General features: G+C 29.9%; 7 protein-coding genes across 17 annotated transcripts; 3 read left to right on the top strand and 4 right to left on the bottom strand.

The window, feature by feature from the left end:
* The first annotated feature begins 76 nt into the window (after positions 1 to 76).
* LOC124498805 (uncharacterized) lies at positions 77 to 7,720 on the top strand. 2 transcript variants are annotated; one of them, XM_075728835.1, is made up of 3 exons: positions 77 to 227; positions 5,721 to 5,949; positions 6,015 to 7,720. In XM_075728835.1, the coding sequence occupies exons 2-3, from the start codon at positions 5,833 to 5,835 to the stop codon at positions 6,885 to 6,887; spliced, it is 990 nt and encodes a 329-aa protein (XP_075584950.1). In that variant the 5' UTR covers positions 77 to 227; positions 5,721 to 5,832; the 3' UTR covers positions 6,888 to 7,720. The 2 variants fall into 2 exon arrangements, with proteins under 2 accessions (XP_075584950.1, XP_046918585.2); XM_047062629.2 differs by lacking the exon at positions 77 to 227 and having other exon boundaries at positions 5,665 to 5,949.
* LOC124499994 (uncharacterized) lies at positions 230 to 4,250 on the bottom strand. Of its 6 annotated transcripts, none has more exons than XM_075728832.1 (3): positions 3,293 to 4,250; positions 2,168 to 2,253; positions 230 to 2,083 (listed from the first exon to the last, which is right to left on the bottom strand). In XM_075728832.1, exons 1-3 carry the CDS (start codon positions 3,295 to 3,297, stop codon positions 504 to 506), a joined length of 1,671 nt encoding a protein of 556 aa, XP_075584947.1. In that variant the 5' UTR covers positions 3,298 to 4,250; the 3' UTR covers positions 230 to 503. The 6 variants fall into 6 exon arrangements, with proteins under 6 accessions (XP_075584947.1, XP_075584946.1, XP_046919964.2 ...); XM_075728831.1 differs by having other exon boundaries at positions 230 to 2,253; positions 3,293 to 3,350; positions 3,478 to 4,249; XM_047064008.2 differs by having other exon boundaries at positions 2,168 to 4,248.
* Positions 7,313 to 11,360, bottom strand: LOC124499983 (tyrosine-protein kinase Src42A). 2 transcript variants are annotated; one of them, XM_075728827.1, is made up of 4 exons: positions 10,019 to 11,360; positions 9,642 to 9,728; positions 8,409 to 9,421; positions 7,313 to 8,341 (listed from the first exon to the last, which is right to left on the bottom strand). In XM_075728827.1, exons 1-4 carry the CDS (start codon positions 10,561 to 10,563, stop codon positions 8,193 to 8,195), a joined length of 1,794 nt encoding a protein of 597 aa, XP_075584942.1. In that variant the 5' UTR covers positions 10,564 to 11,360; the 3' UTR covers positions 7,313 to 8,192. The 2 variants fall into 2 exon arrangements, with proteins under 2 accessions (XP_075584942.1, XP_046919949.1); XM_047063993.2 differs by lacking the exon at positions 9,642 to 9,728 and having other exon boundaries at positions 10,019 to 11,355.
* Positions 11,361 to 11,475: 115 nt separating this feature from the next.
* On the bottom strand, positions 11,476 to 17,075 carry LOC124499982 (THO complex 1-like protein Hpr1). 2 transcript variants are annotated; one of them, XM_075728826.1, is made up of 4 exons: positions 16,417 to 17,075; positions 13,554 to 13,663; positions 11,758 to 13,503; positions 11,476 to 11,690 (listed from the first exon to the last, which is right to left on the bottom strand). In XM_075728826.1, exons 1-4 carry the CDS (start codon positions 16,997 to 16,999, stop codon positions 11,523 to 11,525), a joined length of 2,607 nt encoding a protein of 868 aa, XP_075584941.1. In that variant the 5' UTR covers positions 17,000 to 17,075; the 3' UTR covers positions 11,476 to 11,522. The 2 variants fall into 2 exon arrangements, with proteins under 2 accessions (XP_075584941.1, XP_046919948.2); XM_047063992.2 differs by lacking the exon at positions 16,417 to 17,075 and adding an exon at positions 13,757 to 14,106 and having other exon boundaries at positions 13,554 to 13,700.
* LOC124499993 (tetraspanin-9) lies at positions 14,390 to 16,122 on the top strand. Its single transcript, XM_047064005.2, has 2 exons — positions 14,390 to 15,175; positions 15,263 to 16,122. Exons 1-2 carry the CDS (start codon positions 15,089 to 15,091, stop codon positions 15,992 to 15,994), a joined length of 819 nt encoding a protein of 272 aa, XP_046919961.1. The 5' UTR covers positions 14,390 to 15,088; the 3' UTR covers positions 15,995 to 16,122.
* A 205-nt stretch (positions 17,076 to 17,280) lies between the features above and the next one.
* Positions 17,281 to 19,813, top strand: LOC124499987 (prostaglandin E2 omega-hydroxylase CYP4F21). Of its 3 annotated transcripts, none has more exons than XM_075728834.1 (7): positions 17,281 to 17,455; positions 17,509 to 17,733; positions 17,885 to 17,991; positions 18,056 to 18,254; positions 18,310 to 18,509; positions 18,567 to 18,775; positions 18,843 to 19,813. In XM_075728834.1, exons 4-7 carry the CDS (start codon positions 18,205 to 18,207, stop codon positions 19,605 to 19,607), a joined length of 1,224 nt encoding a protein of 407 aa, XP_075584949.1. In that variant the 5' UTR covers positions 17,281 to 17,455; positions 17,509 to 17,733; positions 17,885 to 17,991; positions 18,056 to 18,204; the 3' UTR covers positions 19,608 to 19,813. The 3 variants fall into 3 exon arrangements, with proteins under 3 accessions (XP_075584949.1, XP_075584948.1, XP_046919952.2); XM_075728833.1 differs by having other exon boundaries at positions 17,820 to 17,991; XM_047063996.2 differs by lacking the exons at positions 17,281 to 17,455; positions 17,509 to 17,733 and having other exon boundaries at positions 17,753 to 17,991.
* On the bottom strand, positions 19,578 to 21,225 carry LOC124499988 (galactosylceramide sulfotransferase). Its single transcript, XM_047063997.2, has 3 exons — positions 21,091 to 21,225; positions 20,269 to 20,998; positions 19,578 to 20,202 (listed from the first exon to the last, which is right to left on the bottom strand). The coding sequence occupies exons 1-3, from the start codon at positions 21,195 to 21,197 to the stop codon at positions 19,834 to 19,836; spliced, it is 1,206 nt and encodes a 401-aa protein (XP_046919953.2). The 5' UTR covers positions 21,198 to 21,225; the 3' UTR covers positions 19,578 to 19,833.
* Positions 21,226 to 21,972: the final 747 nt, after the last annotated feature.

The following is a 21,972-nucleotide window of genomic DNA, read 5'->3' as shown; positions in this document are numbered from 1 at the left end:
AAATGATAATTACAACCTATCTGAATTGTGTATGGGTAGAGAGGTTATAACCTTGAATCATCTTTGAGTTTCATTTGGATCCATTCGGTACATTTGCTGCTTGGTTGACCACATTCATAACAACAACAACAACAACAACAACAACAAAAATATATGGCCATGATTTGGTGGTGTAATAAAATTATTCAGCAAAAAAAAAAATCATAAATCACCATATAACGTTCAAGGTTTGTTAAATATTTTTATTACAAAACCAGAAAAGAAAAAAAAATATTCAAATCATTTTTAACAACTTTATCGATCATCAACAACAATAACAATAGCCATTTTGATAGTAGTTTAACATTTTTTTTTTAATTAATTAATTAAAATTTACAACAACAAAAAATTATCATCACATATAATGATGATGATCGATCTATAATCAATAAATATTGTTTGGCATAAATGAAATAGAACATCTATTTAGATTTCTGATAATCATTAATAACAAAAATAGTCAATCAATGATGATGATGGTGGTGGAGATTCTTCAATGATGGCATCGTCAACAATGGAAACGATGATGATGATGATGAAGAATTATTTCCAATCTTTGTTGTTGAAGATGTTTTATGATTTTGATGATTATAATTATTATTAATTGATAAATGTGACATTGTTTGGTTGTTGTTATTATTATTATTATTATTAGAATGATGATAATTATTGCCATAATTTATTTGATAAATTGGTTTTCTAGCCATATTATTATTGTGCTTGATGTTTTCATTATTGTTGTTATTATGTTTATAATCTGGCCATAAATCTATCGTGATCGTTTGTGACGTTTTTAATTTCTGCGGCAATGATGATGATGATGATTCAGATTGATATGAATTAAGTGATGATAGATCATCGATCGATGCAATCATTCGGCTATTTCGATTGATTGATGGTTGTTGGTGATTGATAATGGGAAAAAAATTTGTTTTTCGTTCATCGAATGTTGGTGTTGAATCAATCTGATCGACAATTTTATTTAATGCTAAAAGCATTGAATTTGTTGGTGAACCGGAACATGAACATCGTTGGCGCCATTTATGTGGTGTCATAGTGGATAATGTTGTTGCAGATGAACAATATGTCATTGTATTCAATGAACATCCTTCTGGATCGCTAAGCTCAATATCTACAGGTGATGGAATTCGACAATAACAATGATAATAATAAGAAGAAGATAATAAATCTGAGGGATTAGTCATCATCATATTATTGTTATTAGCTGACAACCTATTATCGCTGTTTTTGTTGTTGTTGTTATGATCGATTGATTGATGGTTCCTTGATGATGATGTCGTATCGATTGTAGTAGTTGAATTGCTCGACATTTTCTTTTCATCCATATTCTTTGAATGATGATGATGATGATTTTGATGATTCTTAATGGAAGATTTTGTATTATCAATTGTAACGATGCTACTATCTTTATTGGATTTATTTTTATCACTTTGATTTATCGTTGGCGGTAATGCTAATGGTGGTGGTGGTGGTGGTAGTGGTGGTTGTTGTTGTTGATGATGATGATGATGATTTTGTTGAATAGATTTTTTTCTATTTTTTGGATCATCTTTAATGCCCAATGTATCACGTACTTCGAACGTTAATACACAAGCGGCAACAATAACGATAAAACCAAGACCCATTATAACTGGGCCAACATAAGTCATATTATGTAAATGTAATTTGGTACCTTTATTAATAATAGTAGTATAGGTACCATTATTCAATTGAATTGGTTCCAGTGCTAATGAATCGGCAAAAAATCCAACAATAGACATAATGGTACCGATTGAAAATAATATAACACCCGTACTTAATGCTTTGAATGCAACACAAAAACAATGTTTACTAAAAATCATTTGATTTTCTTTCGTTTTTTTGCTACTGCCGTTGCTATTATTATTTACAGATTTATTCATATGACCATGACCATGTTTTTTATTATTATTTGTTTCACGATGTGCAGGATGTGGATAAAATTCATATGAACTATGATTATATTGTTGCGAAAATTTGGCAAATTTTGAATTAACATCAGCGCCTTGATCATTGAAAAAATCAACACCATTGGCCAAAAATATTTGTTGTTGATCATTATAATTATGATTAATGTTGATTGGTCTACCTCGATAATGTGTTGGCGGTACTACTGGTCCAGGTGCCCGATTAGTTGTCTGTTGTTGCCGTAATTGTCGGCCAATCACAGCTGCACTGCTCATAATATATATCAATATGATATTTTTTCTTATGATAATAACAATAATAATGGTAATGCTAATATCAATTCAATCATAGCTGATATCAAATGTGTTGATGATGCAAAACAAAACAAGACAAAACAAAACAAAAAACAAGATTCCAAATGATTGATCTGATTATGAATATATGAATATGAATTCAGGCAGGCACTGGACACATGTATATGCTAATTTTTGTTTATTTGTTTATATCACACGATGATCATTCATCAATTATCATTATTATTATTGAATGGCAACAACGATAACAAGACCGGCTAATTGATTAACGGCAATCATCATTTACATTAATTATATCAATTTTCTAAGTTATATTTTAAATAAACAATGATATCAATCTAGATTTGTTCGTTTGTTTGTTTGTTTTTTGTTGTTGTTGTAAAACAATGGCAATGGTGTTTATGATGATCAAATCATGTTAGCATTCGATGGAATTCAATTGATCATCAATCATAATTGGATTTTTTTTTTTTAGTTTTTGGAACAACTTTTCATAACATTATGGCATTCGATTGATTTGAATGATTGATCAATTGATTGGACAATTACATTATAAATCGATGATTATGATAAGGCAAACACAATATATTTACAGTATTTATAGCAATGATTTTCGAGACCAACAATACCGTGCTTAATGTAAAATTTGCTTGCTATGTTTATATTGGTTATAATTGGTGTTAAAAACTTCAGGCACAGAATTTTTGTTCACTAAATTTTCACTAAATTTCATTCACAGGGTTAGTTCAAGGAAAAAAAAGAGACAAACATAACAAAAGCAAAAATGAGATGAAAATTGAATTTTTTTTTTGTTTGTTTCAAATGTTGCAAATGCAATCAATCAATGAATTATTAATCGGATGCATATTATCAATCTATCTGATTCTAAATTTGAAGCTTAGATTAGAGTTAAATTTGACTAATCACAGGATAAATTTTATTAAAAAAACAAGATGAGCCTTCTTGGTAATGATGATCATCTTGGTGCCGACCTCATGATCAATTGATGTACTGGTGATGGCCGCAAACGATGAGGAATTTATTTTCTCACTGAAAAAATTATATTCATTTTTTTTAAAAAAATCGATTAGTAAATGAAGGACTAGAGCTAGGAATTCATCGCAGAAAGGAAAGAAAATAGATGAAAAAATTTTATTCAATATTTAAATGTACTTACGAATATTTTTTTTTCAATTTTCAAGAATGGCAAAAAAAACCGATAAAAATGAAAATCCAAACCTTGATGATGGCGGATAGATGAAACCAAAAAAATTTTTTTTTTATTTCACCGTTATTAAATTTGATAGTTTAATCACGATTCCGGGTTTTTTTTTCATCCAAACCGAATGATAAAATTCATTCATTTTTTATCAATCGTTCGTGCGTACGTTTCATATACGATCCAGTTGGATTCTTTTCTCCATGACCAGAAAAACATAGTGTGTAACAAAATTCAAAATGAAAGAAAGATTCACAACAACAACAACAACAAAAATGTCACCATCATCATCATCATCATCATCATTGTTAAATCGATTTCATGGTCGTTTCACTGTTGTTGTTGTTGTCGTTGAAATATTTATGAAATAACTGTACACCCATCCACACACACACAAGGTAAATTCCTTCTTCTATTCGTGTATTCAAAAAGAAAATTTTAATTAAAAAGCAAAAAAAAATATCAATCGAGATTCATCTAAATGGATGATGATGATAATGATTTTTATTTCTTGTTTAGTAAACGAATAATCGTTCCAGTAATAAACAATCAGTCCACTGTTGTTGTTGTTGTTGTTGTTGTTGTTGTTATTGACACAGATAAACTGGAAAAAAAATGTTGTTGATTATAATAATAATCAATGGTATTTATTACTATGCGTCGAATAACCGAATAAAATCGATTATCGACGGCCAAAAAAAAAAATAAAAAAATAGTTATGCCTTTTATCATAACATACAACTAGTTTTTATACAAAAAAAAATGACAACGACGTCCTTTAATGATTCAAAATGAATTTCAATGATACACACATATACACAGTATATTCTGGACAACAACAACCACCACCACCACCACCACCAGTAATATACTACTTTTATTCTTTGAGATATTCGCTTTTTTTGTCGTATGTTTTTCATCTTTGTTAGCAATTTCTACACACACACACACACACACTTTTCTGTTTTGTCGGTGCATTGTGTATGGTGGAACGCATTGGATTCTATTGTTCCGAACCACATAATAATGACAATGAACTAGGAATGTGACCAGAATTCTTCTTTTTTGTACCTCTACAACCGATCAAGGTAAATTTCTTCGGTAATTGTGGCTAGTGTTTCGGCGTTTTTTTTATATTTTTTTTTCTCTCTCTCTCATTGTTAAAATTGGAGAGAACAAAAAAACTACTGGCCACAACCACAAAAACTACCACCATACATTTTTTTCTGGATATTTCAATTGAACCAGAAAAAAGTCATTGATGATGATGATGATGATTGGTATAACGAATGAGCATTATATTATCGCCACTCAAAATCGCCCAATCAATCATTTGATGACTTACCAGAATTGAATGAAAATACAATGATGATGACAATGGAAGACAATAGCCAGACAGTAACAGCAAATGAAATGTGTGGAAATTTTTTTCTCGTTCCATAACAATTCGATTCTTTTTTTTCGTCTTTCGTTTTTTTTTCATTTCATTTCTTCTCATGATACCATAATGGCGGCCATGATTTTCGGCGAGATGAATCATTTCGATTTCGTTTGGCTTGTTTGTTTGCTAGCTGTATTTTTTTTCTCATTTAGCTTGTTGTGTTTGGTGTTTTTCAGTTTTCAGGTTTCCTTGAATTCTACCTAAATGGATCGATCATTGTAGGCAATTATTTCACAGACGTATAGTGAGAATATTTCTTTGCGTTTTTTTTCTCATTGTAGTAATGATAATGGCCATACTAATTGAGTCACACGAATTTTTCTCACTGCAACAAATAAAAAGGGACATTAAAATTAGGACATTATCATCGATTGGTAAACAACAACAACAACAACAAGGAATTTAATAATATACAGACCATAAATGGAACAAACAATACCTCCATCAATTGAATCTGATAACAATTATCGTAAGATCGAAATCGATTTTTCATCATTCTTATTCAGAGCAAATTATATCGACAATAATAAGGTTAAAGTTCCGGTAAATCGAAGACAATTAAAAAAAAAATCGACTACAATACTGCCATCTATTTGGCAATGTGAGAATGAAGAAGAGTATTTGGTGGGTTATATTGTTTCTGGGTCGATAACGACAGAATTCATTGCGCATGTTGAGCTAATTTTTTTTCCAACGACCAATATTGAGTAGCTATTTTTTTTTGTTTATTGTGTATGTTGATCTAACTTCGAAAATTGAGTGTCATTTATTTATTGATTACAATCATCATTAATCAATAGAAAAATTTTCAAACAAAAAACGACGATAAGATTCGATTCAAAAATTGTTGTCCATTGAATGAAAATCAAATTATGATGGCACGTGTATCATCATCAATTGCCTCAAATAATATCAATGTCGAACGACATGCCTATTGTCTTTGTCTTCATGTACGACCTGCAACCATTTTTGTGGCTGTCATTAATCTGGTAATTATTTTTGGTAGAATATTTTTCCAATTGATTGTGTAACACATTTTTTTTCGATTGGCTAGGCTGGTTCATTGATTTGTGCCCTGTTGACTTTCTTCTTCATGGTAAGCAATGATCATCATAGCTATTTTGCTGCTCGTTTTGTTCGTGATGAAACCAGCAGAATCAATCTGATCTCAGTGTTGATGTATCTATTGTTGGCTTGGGTATCGGCTATGCTTCTCTATGGTGTTATTAAATCGAAACCAAGATATATATTGCCATTTTTTGGCATACAATTCATTGATTATCTATTCACTTTGCCACAATTCTTTGCATTATTCACTAATCCATACCATTATTATGCAACTTCGGCAAAAACAACAAAAAATATGATGGAAATTCATGGTGTGAATAGTGTACCGGATTCGAAGCTTGGCACATCGGATTTTGATGATTTGGCAAACACAACTGTTTGGGCATCATCCTATCAACGTAATTTTCAAGTTTATACGACAACATTGTTGGTCATGACATTTTTCATGATATTCAAGACATACTTTCTTTGTGTCGTATGGAAATGTTATCGTTATTTGCATATGAAAGAATTCATACTTCCTATTACATTGCATAATGCAGCAACCGCTAGTGGTTTGACTGCTGGTATCGGTGTTGGTGGACAGTTTGATCATGATTTACCACCATTGATTATAACCGGCCGTGCTGCTAATATTCCACCACCCGATTATGATGAAGCAACCAAATTGCCAGATTATAAACCACCCGAATATACACAAGTTATTGATGGACAAAATCCGGATCAATTTCGAACGATTTCATTGGATTCACCACCATCATCACAATTACGCGTTCCATTGGTCCAGCAGCAGCAACAACAACAAGCATCAAATCAACAAGAATCAACAATATTGAAAAATAATATCGATAATGTCTAATAGCTAATAATAATGTCAAGTTATGGCCAAGCCAACATTGGTGGTGGTGGTGGTGATTATCGGTTAATCATACTTATAATAATAATAATAAGATGTTCTATTTTACTTAATAACCAAACACACACACATACACAGAAAAACTTATACAATGCAGATTTCAATCCAGAATTTGTTTAATCAAATCCACTAGTCTTTATCATTACAATACTAATGTGCTACACACATACATTTTCATTTAACAAACAAACAAAACAAAAAAAAATATTACAAAATCTAATTCATCTTAAATCTAATCCTTTTTTCTGTTTTCACAATCAATATTTCAATCGTTAACATATTACAATATATATATTTATTATTATCAAAAGAAAGAAAAAATTTATTTTCCAAACAAGACATTTTAAGCACAAATTACAATATTATTCATACATATAATGCTTTGATTTTTATTTTGGGAAAAGTTGAAAAAAAGGTCATTTCCAATATTCACAATGTTAATCATACACACACACACAAACACAGATCACGCAGTTACAGAAAAAAAAATCATGTAAATGTGTTTGTTTCAAACATATTATATTGGCATTTAAATTCATGATGATGATGATGATGATTTTGTAATCGATGTTCAATACTTCGATACAATCATAAACAGAATCGATTGATGATAGCAACCATCAATAATAATAATGGCCATAACGATCATCTTCACCAAACATTTGTTGTTGTCTGTTTCATCTGTTTTCATTGGGTCCATGTTTTTATTTTTAAAATGGTCAACAATAAAAAAAAATCACTCATGATTATCATTATATTTTGTATCGATCCAAAACAATTCAAAATTAGTTCATTTTTTTCCGGAACAATGATTATTATTATTATCAGTTAAAATCTTGGAGTGACAAGCGGAAAAAAATTACAAAAAATCCGTTTTTTTTAAAAGCCGGGTAATTTTAAATAAACTTAAATGATGATGATAAATAGATATATATAAATAGAAATGGTGATTACAAAAAAAACGCAAAGAATATTCAATGAGCTAATAATTAAATGAAATTTGATGAATTTAAAAATTAAAATGAAATCATCATTTGGATTATGGCCTGAAAATAGTGTTGTGGCGATTGTGTAGTAATGACTTGACCGGTGATTAATATAATTTCATTTCATTAAAAATATAATACAAAAAAAAAATATTTGCCAACACGTCGTTGAAATGAAATACGATTTTTTTTTCAATGTAAAAATTAATTGATTATTTTCGGAAAATCATTTCAACAAAAATAAAACTGGATCATCAATCAATTAATATGCCATTGATGCTTCCTTGTATTCGGAACCTTCCAATGTGAAGAAATCTTCCAATTTCCATTGCAATGTTTCGAATGTTGGCCGTTTCAATGGTTCTTTGTTCCAGCATTCCAACATTATATCATACAGATTAGGTGGACAACCTTGAATCGTAAGAGAAAAAAAAAATTAGAAAAAATGAAAATTCCGAATCAAAAAAAAAAATCTCACCTTGTGGACATGGCATACGATATCCATGTTCTACTTGTAATAAAACTTCAGCATTTGTCATTCCAGGATATGGTATACGTCCATAAGTGACTAATTCCGTAAGTAAAATACCAAAACTCCATACATCGGATTTGATACTAAATTTACTATAATTAGCTGCTTCAGGAGCCGTCCATTTAATTGGGAAACGTGCACCAACACGTGCTTCGTATTCATCTTCTTTGATCAAACGTGCTAAACCAAAATCAGCAATCTTTACAATATTATTCTCACCGACAAGAATATTACGAGCTGCCAAATCACGATGTATGTAATTTTGTGATTCTAGATAGGCCATACCGGCCGCTATTTGTGCGGACATATCGATCAATTGTGGTAATTTAAGATTTCGTCCTTTTCCCTGTAGATAATCCAAAAGGCTGCTATTTTTCATCAATTCAGTTATAATATATATTGGTTCTTCCATCGTACAGACGGCATATAATTGTACAAGTTTAGCATGCCTTAATTTTTTCATTATTTGGGCTTCGGTAAGAAAATCTTTTGGATCCATTGTTCCCGGTTTCAATGTTTTAATGGCTACCGGTGTAGTATTATTCCATAAACCTTCCCAAACTTCACCAAATTGTCCTTGGCCAAGTTTTCGTACAAATTTCAATGAACTACGATCAATTTCCCATTGATCACGGGTATTATGTGAAAGGCCACTGGTTGTTGGTTTTTCAATTTGAACACAAGGTTTTCGTAGATTAACACAAAGGCCATCCGCGTCTTTACTATAATGTTCGACCAATTCTTGTAGCGTACGAAATGGTGTACGTCTTGCAATGAAAAATCCACCTTCATCCAATTGCCTGATTCGATAATGTTTAACCGTATCATGATCTCGTACTGATAATGAATAATCATTTCGTCGACTTTCACTATCTCGAATGAGAAATGCTCCATGTTCATTTTCAGGTAGCAATAGCTTTTTCTCTGCTTCAATTCGTTTAATTTTACCAAAATACCATCTATGTAGATCAATTAGAAGACAAAATCATTAATTAGTCAAACAATGATGAATTAAATATAGGAAAAAAAGTAATTAAATAATTCCAAAACAAAATTATAAAAAAATGTCAAAATCAAAAAACAAAACAAGACAAAACGAAACAAAAAACAAATCAAAACAAAATGAAATTGAAAAGAAAATTTCAATTTTTTTTCAAAATGAAAAAGATATATTATTACAAGTAATTTTCGAGTGGTACAGTCGACGAAGTCGGAGATAAATGTGTAGAATTTCGTTTCAAAATACAATCGAAATTTCGAATCCAACTATATTTTGCGTGGACAGCATTTGATTTGATTTGATTTTGGTTTGTATGGCATCAAATAATAATAATTATAGTAAAATAGAAATTAATCAAAAATTTTGATTCAAGAAAATTGATTTCGGTTTTGAAAATCACACATTCAGGATGAAATAAAAACATACTATCAAGATAAAGACTTTTCTATCTATAAAAAAAAACTAAGCTAGATAAAATAATAAAAGAACAAAAAAAAATGAAACGGACGACAATTTTGTTGTTGGAATTTATGGGAATAATAAATAAATAACTTACGGTTCAGCTTCGATTGATTTCAATTTGGCCACATAATTCGAAGGAATGTAGCCTTGTAATTTGGTCACTCTGGACATGGCCAACCACCAATCGCCTTGTGTATCATTAATAATTTCTAAATGTTCACCTTTTTTAAAGCTCAAATCTTCATCGGTTCGTGCATCATAATCATATAATGCAACAAATATCTTTGCATTCGATGTATTTGATGATGAATTTGTACAAATATTTCCACTACCGGAATTCTGTTGTACTATCGCAGATAATGATGGATCAACCATACCGCCACCACCACCAGGATTGACACCATTATTATCTATCGATGATGGTAACAATGGTAATGGATTATTCATATTTGATGATAGGCCAGCACTATTCAGATTCATTGAATCATGGCTAACGCTGAAACCTTGATGGCCACTAACTGGTCCAGTCATAACAGGAGCATTCATTGATGATGGTGGTTGCCGTAATATATCCGCACCGGGATATCCATTCGATACAGCTCCCGAAGGAACTTTATCTTTTATACAACAATTACCCATTGATTATTATTATTAGTTGATTTTTTTTCTTTTAAAAAATAACAATAAAATTCAACTATGTATTTCTATGAATACATTTCTTTTTGATTCTTGCTCAAACGTGGACATTGATTCTTTCATTCAATCAATATAATATATAAAATGATGATGATGATGATATGTGAGGAAATCGATAAATGGAATGATGATGATATTTTTAATTAATAAAAATGATCAAAATATAGAATCGATAATGAAGAGGGGAATGAATGAATAAAAACTTTTACAAGATGAAGAAAAACTCAAAACATTATAATCGAAAATATTCATTGACATAGTCATAGAGTGTTCAATTTTTTTTTGGGCTTGGCGTGTTCTGTATCGCTATATGATGATGATGATGATGATGATCATGACAATCATGAAATGTGAAATCCAACACTCACTGACACATACACATAATATATATTTAGGCGCCGCTGTTAGATTACAAAATGAGAGTAGCAAGGGGGTGGTTCTTTTTTTTACGTTGGTCAAATAAATTTTGGTTGAATTATGGAACGGAACAAAATTCTCTATAATACCATACAATACAATATGTGTGGCACATATAATAAAACAGTATTATATTTTCTATCAACATTGATGGTTACCAAAAAAAAAAAAAAAAATATTCATCGGTTCATGAACCAGATGAGAGTGTGTGTGTGTATAGCAACACAGTCGTTTATTTTTGTGTATCTGTATTGGTATCATCATATATTCAATATTGAGTGTCAAGATTTTTTTTTTTTCTTTCGATCATTGGGCTCAATGCACTTCAAAACATTCGATGCTCCTTGTATATATATATATACAGACAATGTTATGTGCTACTGCTGCTGCTGCTCAATAAAAAAAAACTCTCAAGACGTTCATAGAGTACGAATAGAATTTTTTTGTTCAAAAAAATTTTTTATTTATTATTATTGAAATACACATTAACAATTAATAATGGTCATATCTGGTTTAATTGAATTGATTATTTTTTGTAATTTTTTCAGATTACCTTCTTCAGGACCTTGTTCATCTTTCCATATTGTAATCAGATGTTTAATTCTGGCCACTCGATCTGGATAACATTCTTTGATATATTCCAATTCATCATCCTGTGTTTTGTAAAGCGATTTTTTTCAGAAATTATAAAAAATAACTTCAAAATAAAAAAAAACTTACAGTAAATCCAAATAATGGTGATAATTCATCCCATAAATCCTGTATTTTAATAGCAATCTGATCAATTATATTGTTGGTGATTACATCGTCAGCATTATTTGTATTATTGTCATTATTATTCGAATCATTTACATTCATATCCATATCATCCATTGTATCATCTTCATTACTACGTACAGAATTTGAATCAACATTTTTCAATAATTCATCATCACTTATATCTTCTGTTTCGGTTTTATTATCATCATTATTATTATTATTCAAGTTGTTGCTATTACCGTTATTGTTGTTGTTGTTGTTGGAATTTTGAATTTTTGGTGTAGAAAAATTATAATCTTTTGCCAATTTTTCAATGACACCTTCAAGATAATCGGCCACTGGTTTCACTACCTGATTACTTGGTACGAAAAAATAATTACTTTTCTGGCATAATAAACGCAATGATTTCCAACAATAATTTGGATCAGAACAATAAAATTGACGTTCTTCTGAAGGTCGTTTCAGAAGTGGCTCAAAAAATTGTTCAAGTTTTGGCGTAAAAATTCGTTTCTCCGAACGACAAGCATCCAGATTGTCGGGACAAAAATTCCATAATCGATTTAATTCAGCATTTCCTATGAGAATTTTATTATTATTGATGGCATTTCGTACATGTTCACCAAGTCGAGCTCTTTTCTGTGATACAACATATGTCGATGCAATATAATCGGCTGTACGTTTACGTACATCTTCAGGTTCATCAATCTGTTTCAATTCACAACAGCCTTCATTTTTCCAATTATTCCAGAATTCTTCACGATTCAATAAATGTTCAATAACTTTACGAACTTCTTTTCCATTCGGTGGTGTTTCTTCGATAAGCTGATGAACTTTGATTCGAATATTATTTATCCATGATAATTGTTCATCATTCATTGAAGCATTCTCCAATACACGGAATTTAACGTTCGATGTAAAATACTGGAATACAATTAGAATCTGTATGAGAATATGACGGCGAAAATTTGAATCGCTTAATTGAAGTTCCAATAATTTTTGATTCGTCAAATATTTGACAAAAAATATTGACTTATCATCATTGTTATGATTGCTATTATCAAGTCCGAGCGCTTGAAAATAGAAACAGGAATTTGGATCAATTTTGTAGCCAGCAAATACGGATAAAACTTCATTGCAGTAATTTTGAAAATTTTTAAAATTATTCCGCTGATAACTAATGGTTGGATTACGAAAATATTCCTGTAGTTGCCAGAATTTTTTATAGAAATTCATATCCACTTTGATTCGATCGACTTCTTTTTCGTCCGTCACATTTTTATCATCATCATCAGGTAGATTTTCTTCAAGTTCTTCATCCTCTTGCAATGAATATGATGTTGAATTATCCTGATTGAATTCGGATGTTAAATTCAATCCAGATCGTTCGAAAAGTGGAAAAAAATTTGCCAAAAAAATCAGAATACGTCCACAGAATACGGTGTTTTGATTTCTTGAAAGTCTTCGAAGTAAATCATTACACGTGCGAAGTAATTGATTTTTAACATTTTTGAAGAAAAAATCTTCTTTCCAAATGTAAATATTGTCATCGATGAGCGAGAATAATAGCTCACATTCTTTCAATGTACAACAATCTAGTAATTCACTTAGTAAAACAATCGGTGTATTAATGGAACAACATTCGATTTTGGCCAATGAGATCGATAATTCCAGTAGACGTTTCAATTTCTCATAATCAGATTCCTTTTCCTTAAATCAATCGATTATTTAAAGTGATTCTTAGAGATAAAAATACTTACCGAAGCTAATGTCAATAATAAAACCTCTCGAATGATGGTATCAACAATGACTTTAAAATCATTTTCATAATGTTGTCGTTCGGTTGTATTCAATAAACTTAGAACCAAATCTTTGTCGCCATCCGTCAGAAAACTTTGAATGCAATTCTAAATATACCGAAAAAAAATTGTTTAAATATTCTACATCAATTAAGTATACTTACTTTCAAGTCTAATTTGAATTTTTCGAAAATCATTTTGTTTTTATCAAAAAAAAAGAAAAAATCAAAGACTAAAAATTGGACCGCGAATAAACAATCAGCCGATCAATTAATAATCGTAGTCATAAAGTACGTACACACATATATGGCTATTTTGATTACAATGGATCGCTTCAAGGGATAATTACAAGTATAATTATAGTCACATCATCATCAATCGACGAAAAAAAGAGTTGATTTATGAAAGCAACAAATTCGATTCAAAAATGATTTTTTAAATTTTGAAAAAAAAATTGTTTCAAAATTAAAAAAAAAATGGGTGATGATAATAAAATTACCAGCGGTAAAACTATAGTAGCAGTAGTAGTGGTATGGCCAGGCATCTTCATCACCATGTCAACAGGTTTTCTCATATTTCTCTCCTCTCTCTAGCTTTCTTCTTCATTTTTATATTCTCACAATTTTGCTACTTTTTGGTTAATGTTATGGATATCATCATCATCAACAACAACAACAAACAAACAAACATTTTTTTTTTGATGATTGTCGAATCTAATGAAGATGGCGAATGGCAAGCAAGCAAGTAAACGGCCTTTATACGATTGTGTTAACCAACAAACTGGAAAAAAAAACATTGACATGATTCCGACGCCCAGAAAATCATGATGTTGGCACGTTGAAGCCGTTTATTTTATTTATTTTTGTTGTTGCTGATGTTGATTTTGATGATTATCATTCATTGAATGTTTAACAAACATCGTTTATAATGATACACTATTTTTCGAATGAAAAATAATTATTTGTTATGATTATTTTTTGTTGTTGTTGTTGTTGTTGGCCTCGTCAATGATTGTCGTCGTGTCATTAACATAACCATAACTTTACATGATCATTGATTTGATTGCCTTTTGATGGGTGATGTGTGTGTTAATCATCACCAACATCGAATGGACATTCCAGGATTCGAATTTTATCCACCAAGTCTTCCAGAATTGTTTTAAATTTCAACAAATTATCAACTAAATGACATTGAACAAATTATATTATTATTATTAATATTATGTCAAGTCACATACAAACATTCGAAACAAGAAAATAATTTGAAACCTTAAACTAGATATATTATATTATTTTTATAACTAGAGAGAGAGAGAGAGATATATAGTGTGCAATATATTATCTCTTTATCATATCCATGATACACTGGTATTATATCAATGATTATCAACCATCAATTGCGAGTTCATGATCTCTTTTAAAATTCTTCCTCATTATCATCATCATCATCATCATCAGTAGCTATTTAAGTTTTTTTTTGTATAAATAAAAAAAAACATGCTGATGAATTGTACATTAACCATAATGGCAACTGGCTACACATTTATTCGCCGATTTCTTTGTTTGTTCAACCTAATCGTATGGGTATGTTTTTTTTTGTTTTTGTTTTGTTTCTCATTATTCGATTATTGTATGATTTTCAATTTTGGAATTTAATTCTTTTTTTTCAAGTTGGCTGGAAGCTGTATACTAGGAATCGGAATATGGCTATATGTTTCATATAATACTTATGCAAGAATTTTACCATCATATCATTTATTATCAGCCGATAATCTTGCCTTATTCATTGGTTCAATCACATTTTTAGTTGCCTTTTGTGGCTGTTGTGGATCATGGTTTCAAAGCAAATGTTTATTGGTCCTATATTTAAGTTCCATCATATTCATTATGATTATAGAAATATTCATCGGTTTAATATGTTTTATATTTCAATCACAAATATCGAATACATTACAAAGTGAACTATTGAATGGTATACAACAACGATATTCATTAAACGATACAAATGGTATACAATCTACATGGGATCATATACAATCAAATTTTCATTGTTGTGGTGTAAATAATTATACGGATTGGTATCAGATTAATGCATGGCCAGAAAAATTACGTGTACCAAATAGCTGTTGTCGTCCAATGAACAATACATCTATTGATTGTGGTTATGATGCTGAATCTGATTTAAAATTTATCTGGAAATTTGGCTGTATACAAAAGATTCATTATTATCTATTAACAAATATTCATGGTGTCGGTATTACATCAATCATATTTGCATTCATTCAATTCATGGCATTGGTTTCAGCATTTTTGGTTGTTTTTACAATGGGCTATAAAAAAGACAAAAGAAAACAACGTTATATGACCACCAATCGATCGGCATATAATCGAATTCGAATGTAATGAAATGATTGATTATCAATTAAACGGAACAAAACAGAAAAATAAAAATTTGTACTTATTAATCAATTTTAATTATTTGGGAATTTTTTTTGAAAAAAAAATATTAAAAAAAATTTTTCATAAAAAAACATTTTTCTATTTCTTTTTTGAAATTGTACCAAATGCTGAAATGACTGTTGGTTTATTCGATGAATGATGATGATGATGGTGGTGTTGTTGTTGTTGTTGTTGATTACTATTGGTCAAATGTTTAACTTTATTTGCTGCTGCTAATGCAGCAGCCATGGCTGCCGATGTTGATGATGATGTTGAAACAGTACTGGAACTGGAATCCCATTTACTTTTCTTATTATTATTATTTTCACCACTTGTAGATGTTGTTGATGATAATAATGTTTTTTGTTTTTGTTTCTCTTTTTCACGTTTCTCCATTTCTTCTTTTTGTTGTCGTGATAATTCTTCATAGAATGATTCTGTTTGTAAAAATGGTTCTGGATCATATATTTCTTTTGGATAATTGGTTGCCATTTCGTTGATTTCACAATATGAAATCATTTTTTCATAAATACTTGGATTTCGCATAGATTTTCGTTGCTGTATAGCATGTATAAGATCATAACCATTTTTAACTTTTTCATATAAATTTTCAATCTGATCTTGTAGTTCGTCTGGACATGGTATTCGAGTTGCCGGTGGTATTTCAATATCATCAGCATTTGTTTTACCTAATAATGTTTGATGAAATTCAAGTATGGACAGATCGCGATCACCATAAATGTCTTCGAAGTAGATTTTTTTCTGATTTTCGGCCGATTTTTTTGATTGTTCATCATCATCATCATCACCACCATCTACAGTCATCGATTGTTCATTTGATTCATCGTTGGATTTCAATTCATCATTTTCATCTTCATCATAATCCTGTAGTTCTTCATCTTGATCTTCTTCATGTTCGGAATCCGAATAGGCCAACAAAACAAGTCCTTTTTGTTTACGTTTTGACATTTTATTTTCAATCGAATCAAATTATTTTCATCATTTGAAATGTGTGACATCAACAAATGAAACAATGTCTGTTTCGACTGGCGCATTCCATTGGTGTGGAAAAAGTTTTTTTTAAATTTTATTATTTACCATTCGAAAATCGCGCCAAACTAACGTTGATTGAATAAAATTTTTTTTTTTATATTTTTAAATTTTTCTCTCGCTTTAAAGATGATTGAATCAAAAAATTATACATCGAACATCACTCATTATGTCCTAACGACATTCGAAGACAAATTTGCTTTTATATGACATTAAATCAATCAACGCTATAACATTAATCAACATCTTTGTCTGAATGTCAAGTATCGTACAAAATGTATGTCAACCCATTTTGTTTTGATCCTGAATGGGCGTTAACCATAAATGATAATTGATGGATATTATGCCAGATGCAACTTTATTGATTTAATAAATGTAGGTAAAAAATTTTTTTTTTATTAATTTAAATTTATATGCGTCAATTTCAGGTTTCAATCATTACAATACCTCCTTGCCATATTAATTTTCCCACGATTCCTGAATTCACACTCACACACAAACATACATACAAAAAAGTTTTTTTTTCACACCATTTTGTCAATATCGTCAATATAATATACATGTGTGTATATGAAATATTGGAAATCAAAAACATGATTGTTTTAGAATGTTTTTCATAACTAGAACCACCAGAAATTGTTTATATAAAAATGGTAAGTAATGAACAAATTTATTTCTTTTTTTTTACCAAAAAAAATAATCCAATTAACTCTATATTATAATGATGATAATATTTCAGCTCATCATTGCCATTATTATGGTATCATTTGTTTATACTTTAATCAGATTTTATCGATTTTTTAGATGGTTTGAATATGAAATATATGAACATTTGAAACGGATTCCGGATGCAAATTTTTCCTGGTGGAAAATTATTCGTGAATTTTTATTATCAAAAGATCCATACTATAGTAAGATTTTTGATAATCAATTTTGTAATATTTGAATAAAAATTTGAAATTTCATTCAATTTAGATTTTTTTTGCATAATTAATCGTCTGGCCGATAAATATGAATCAGTAGGGATTTTTCGTTTTCTACCAAAACCTGCAACACATATCATTGTAACGGATCCAGTGATTGCAAGAAAAATATTGACTAGTGGTGATTTCCTTGATAAATCAATGCAATATCAATTATTTCGTTTCTTAATTCTGGATAATTTATTCAGTTGGTAAGTTACTGTTTAAATTTGTTTGATTCGTTAATGATTTATGATTTGGTTGAAGTAATCGAGATACATTACGACAACATAAACGTGAAATGTCACCACATTTTCGGATGGAATCATTGAATTTTTATTTTTCAAATGTTGAAAAATATCTAAAACTTTTGAATGAAAATATTGATAAATGTATCGATGATGGTGATGGCCGATTCAAGGATGCTAAACCTATTGTCGCTAGTTTCATTGCCGATACTATAGGCGGTAAATTAATAAATTCAGAAATTTTTTTTATATTTCATACTCTTTCTCCTTTAACAGTCAATTTCTTCAACATCGAATTCAATTCGATTGGTTCCTGTTTCAAAGTAGCAGATTGTGTTGATGTAGTTGATGAAACCATTCATGTGGCTTCGAAATCGTTGGCTAATCTTGCAATTTACTTTACTCATAATAGAAATTTATTTTTATCATTGATTTCGCGTAGACTCACTGATGTTTGTCATCGCTTAAACTCCGCAGTTCTTCAGGTATGTACTATATTGTTTGAGATTTTCAACGATAAATTTTCAACGACAATTTGTCATTGAAAAACAGATTATTACGAATCGAATCAAAGAAAACGTGAAAACTGAAAATTGTCAACCTGTTAGTAATGCTACTACTACTACACTATTAGATACGCTTATTCGAACAAGATTAAATGATGGAAATGTATCTAAAATTGAAGAAATTCGCGCCCATATAAATTTAATTCTAATAGCCGGATATGATACGACGAAAACAACATTAACATGGTGTTTATATCAACTTGGACATCATCAACAGATTCAAGAACGTTTATATAATGAAATTCGGCAATTTCTCAATGAATTGGATGATAATAATGAAAAGATTACTATAATGAATATGAAACGATTGAAATTCCTTGAATGTTGTATATTAGAAACATTACGACTATATCCACCGGGTTTAATAATTGGACGTTGTGGCCGTCGACCATTGCTATTGGCCAACGGTATGTGCATACCGGCTGGTGTTAATGTTCTTTTCAATCTCTGGAAAATGGGCCGTAATCCAAAATATTTTAAACAACCGGATATGTTTAATCCGGAAAGATTTTTAACCGATACGGAAACCGATCATCATATATCAATACGTGCAGCTTTTTTACCATTTAGTGCTGGTATTCGTTCTTGTATTGGCAAAGAATATGCAATGATGCAAATGCGTCTATTTCTCATCAACATTATTGGACGATATATGATCCAATCATTGGATAATTATGGTGATACCATACCAGAAATAAATATGATTCATCCAGCCGCACAATTTCCAATACAATTTCAACGAAGAAATTGAATCATTTTTTTTATTATAATGTAACAACACGAAATATTAATTTTCATAATCAAATCAACAATTTTATAACAAAAACAACAACAACAACAACAAAATGTGTGAAATTTGTTTTTTTTTGTTGTTGAAAAAATAACAAATTGCTTAAAATTTTTGTGATGAAAAAGGCACCGGTAATCAATGAGTGACGGGAATATATTTACATTTTTAAAATAAATCGATGACTAAATTAATTTTGGAAGACTGATGAAGGATATCTTTTAATCTGTTCTTTTCGTATGAATTTTGTCAGACTCAATTCATTATTGGTCAAAAATTGACACATCAGATTATCTTCACGTCTAGTAACGAAACGAACAATTTGACTTTTTGAATTTGTAATCGTTTTATTCACACACAATTCATAATAGCTTTTTGTACGTGTCCGTAATGTATTGATTTCACGTTTCATTCTTTTTTGGCCAAATTTTCTTACTTCACGTTCGAATTTTTTGGTAAAATGTTCATATAACATTTGATCAGCACGATTTAATTGTTCAATACGTTTGATACCGGTAGCATTGAGATGATGTTTGGAATTTGTATTTCGTGCATTCACCTAATCAAATGAAACACATAAACAAGTATTATTATTAGATGAATGTTTTTGAATAATCATGAATACCTTGAACACGACGATATCATCGAAATTCCAGCAAAGTAAACGTTTTAATAGAATCAATGATTCTTCCATACGTTCAGCAACCATGACTAGTGAAAATACTGAATCTAAACGTTGTATAAAATGACGAATTTTGTCATCATTTTCAAAATCTTTCGGTGACATTCCCATATCGAACATCATTTGATTAATGCCAATTTTTCCAACCAAACGATTTTCTTTCACTTTTTTCGGTATAAATGATTTTGGTTGATTAAAATCATCGAACGTGATTGTCCATAATTTATCCAATTTATAATAATGAAACATTGATTCAAATAGATTGATTGGTTTACGTATAATAGTAATGAATATGGTATTGTTAGGCATCAATAGACTCATTTCACGATAATTTAATCGTGAATGATGTGTCAATATATTGTAATTGGATTTAAATGAACGTGGATCAGGTACTAATGAACGTTGAAATAGTTGTGGATGGCCCAAATAATTACCATCTTTTGGTAGGACAAATATTTTATCATTAAAATAGCCATAACGAATGAATATATTCTGTATGGCTGATGATGCACATTTATGTGCTTTGATAAACACTATATTTGAACGTGGCTTACATTTATTGTTGTTGTTACTCTTATTGTTGTTGTGGTTGTTGTTGTTGTTGTTTTCATCAATTATCGATGATGATGATTTTTGTGATTGATGTAATGCAATTGATGGCCGTTGACAATCACTTTAAAATGGTAAATTATCATTAATTTTTTAAAGAATAATTTTTAAAATTTCTTTTTTCTTTTTTTCAAAAACAAAATCGATAAAACTTACGATACATGTTGAAGATAAAGACAACCCAACAATGTTAACGATATTATTGCTACAATTTGTTTGGTAAAACGATTCATTATGGCAATTTTCAATGATGATATTGCCATCCAAAAAAAAAAATGGAAAATGATGAAATGCAGAAAAAAAAATATTCAAATTTGTTTGGTCATCTATTTATCAAGACTATCATCAACATCATCATTGTTGTATATATCATCTGTTAAAGGCATTGGAAATTGATTGTATCACAAAATTGTTGTCGTCGTCGTCGTTCAATAATCAGTCTCTATTCAAAAAAAAAACGAAAAAAAATAATCATCGAATTTTCAAATGGACTGTTCAATGTTGAACGAAATGATAAAATTAATCTAAATTCCTTCCTTGAAGCCACATGCACAAAAAATATTGCAACATTGTCATCATCAATGAGAGAAATAAATGTCGATATGACCAACATACAAAAAAAAACGAACAAACTATCAATTCGTTGATCCCGTTTATTTTTACGGATTCAAAAGAACAACACACAAGAATTAATTCATCATGACAATCATTCATAAAAAAAATTGTGTCATTCTTGTGTTTAATAATAATAATATGGTGATGATGATAATTGAAAAAATGATCGATGTCATTCGAATTCAAATTGTTCTAGTGTGTCTGTGTGTGTGTGGTGTGTGTGTGTCATCATCGTTAACTGAACGACAAAGAAGAAGTTGTATTAATCATTTGACCTCAAAAAAAAAAAAAAATTTTTTTCGTTTATTGTCCACCCACACAAATATGTACAAACATTTTGTCTATAATTTCAACAATTTCATTTTTTTTCTGTTCATACTTTTCCAAATCTATTCAACCATCAAATTATTACAATTGGCTGCT

Source organism: Dermatophagoides farinae, chromosome 2, assembly GCF_024713945.1.
Source record: "Dermatophagoides farinae isolate YC_2012a chromosome 2, ASM2471394v1, whole genome shotgun sequence".
Taxonomy (NCBI): Eukaryota; Metazoa; Arthropoda; class Arachnida; order Sarcoptiformes; family Pyroglyphidae; genus Dermatophagoides; species Dermatophagoides farinae.
The sequence above is the reverse complement of the archived record's forward strand: the minus strand, read 5'-3'. Positions and strand labels throughout refer to the sequence as shown.

What these genes read in the sequence shown, in the direction of transcription:
- LOC124498805 (XM_075728835.1), top strand. Translation starts at nt 5,833, where the DNA reads ATGATGGCACGTGTATCATCATCAATTGCCTCAAATAATATCAATGTC. An exon ending in TTGTGGCTGTCATTAATCTG is followed by an intron (nt 5,950 to 6,014) that starts GTAATTATTTTT and finishes TCGATTGGCTAG; the next exon opens with GCTGGTTCATTGATTTGTGC.
- LOC124499993 (XM_047064005.2), top strand. Translation starts at nt 15,089, where the DNA reads ATGCTGATGAATTGTACATTAACCATAATGGCAACTGGCTACACATTT. An exon ending in TGTTCAACCTAATCGTATGG is followed by an intron (nt 15,176 to 15,262) that starts GTATGTTTTTTT and finishes TTTTTTTTCAAG; the next exon opens with TTGGCTGGAAGCTGTATACT.
- LOC124499994 (XM_075728828.1), bottom strand. Translation starts at nt 2,261, where the DNA reads ATGAGCAGTGCAGCTGTGATTGGCCGACAATTACGGCAACAACAGACA.
- LOC124499987 (XM_047063996.2), top strand. Translation starts at nt 17,802, where the DNA reads ATGATGATAATATTTCAGCTCATCATTGCCATTATTATGGTATCATTT. An exon ending in ATCAAAAGATCCATACTATA is followed by an intron (nt 17,992 to 18,055) that starts GTAAGATTTTTG and finishes CATTCAATTTAG; the next exon opens with ATTTTTTTTGCATAATTAAT. An exon ending in TAAACTCCGCAGTTCTTCAG is followed by an intron (nt 18,776 to 18,842) that starts GTATGTACTATA and finishes ATTGAAAAACAG; the next exon opens with ATTATTACGAATCGAATCAA.
- LOC124499982 (XM_075728826.1), bottom strand. Translation starts at nt 16,999, where the DNA reads ATGTCAAAACGTAAACAAAAAGGACTTGTTTTGTTGGCCTATTCGGAT. An exon ending in AAAAGAAGAAATGGAGAAAC is followed by an intron (nt 13,664 to 16,416) that starts GTGAAAAAGAGA and finishes ATGGCGACAAAG; the next exon opens with ATTTGGTTCTAAGTTTATTG. An exon ending in CACCATTATTTGGATTTACT is followed by an intron (nt 11,691 to 11,757) that starts GTAAGTTTTTTT and finishes TACAAAACACAG; the next exon opens with GATGATGAATTGGAATATAT.
- LOC124499983 (XM_075728827.1), bottom strand. Translation starts at nt 10,563, where the DNA reads ATGGGTAATTGTTGTATAAAAGATAAAGTTCCTTCGGGAGCTGTATCG. An exon ending in AAATCAATCGAAGCTGAACC is followed by an intron (nt 9,729 to 10,018) that starts GTAAGTTATTTA and finishes CGCAAAATATAG; the next exon opens with TTGGATTCGAAATTTCGATT. An exon ending in GTACCACTCGAAAATTACTT is followed by an intron (nt 9,422 to 9,641) that starts GTAATAATATAT and finishes TGATCTACATAG; the next exon opens with ATGGTATTTTGGTAAAATTA.
- LOC124499988 (XM_047063997.2), bottom strand. Translation starts at nt 21,197, where the DNA reads ATGGCAATATCATCATTGAAAATTGCCATAATGAATCGTTTTACCAAA. An exon ending in CTTTATCTTCAACATGTATC is followed by an intron (nt 20,999 to 21,090) that starts GTAAGTTTTATC and finishes ACCATTTTAAAG; the next exon opens with TGATTGTCAACGGCCATCAA. An exon ending in ATGATATCGTCGTGTTCAAG is followed by an intron (nt 20,203 to 20,268) that starts GTATTCATGATT and finishes TCATTTGATTAG; the next exon opens with GTGAATGCACGAAATACAAA.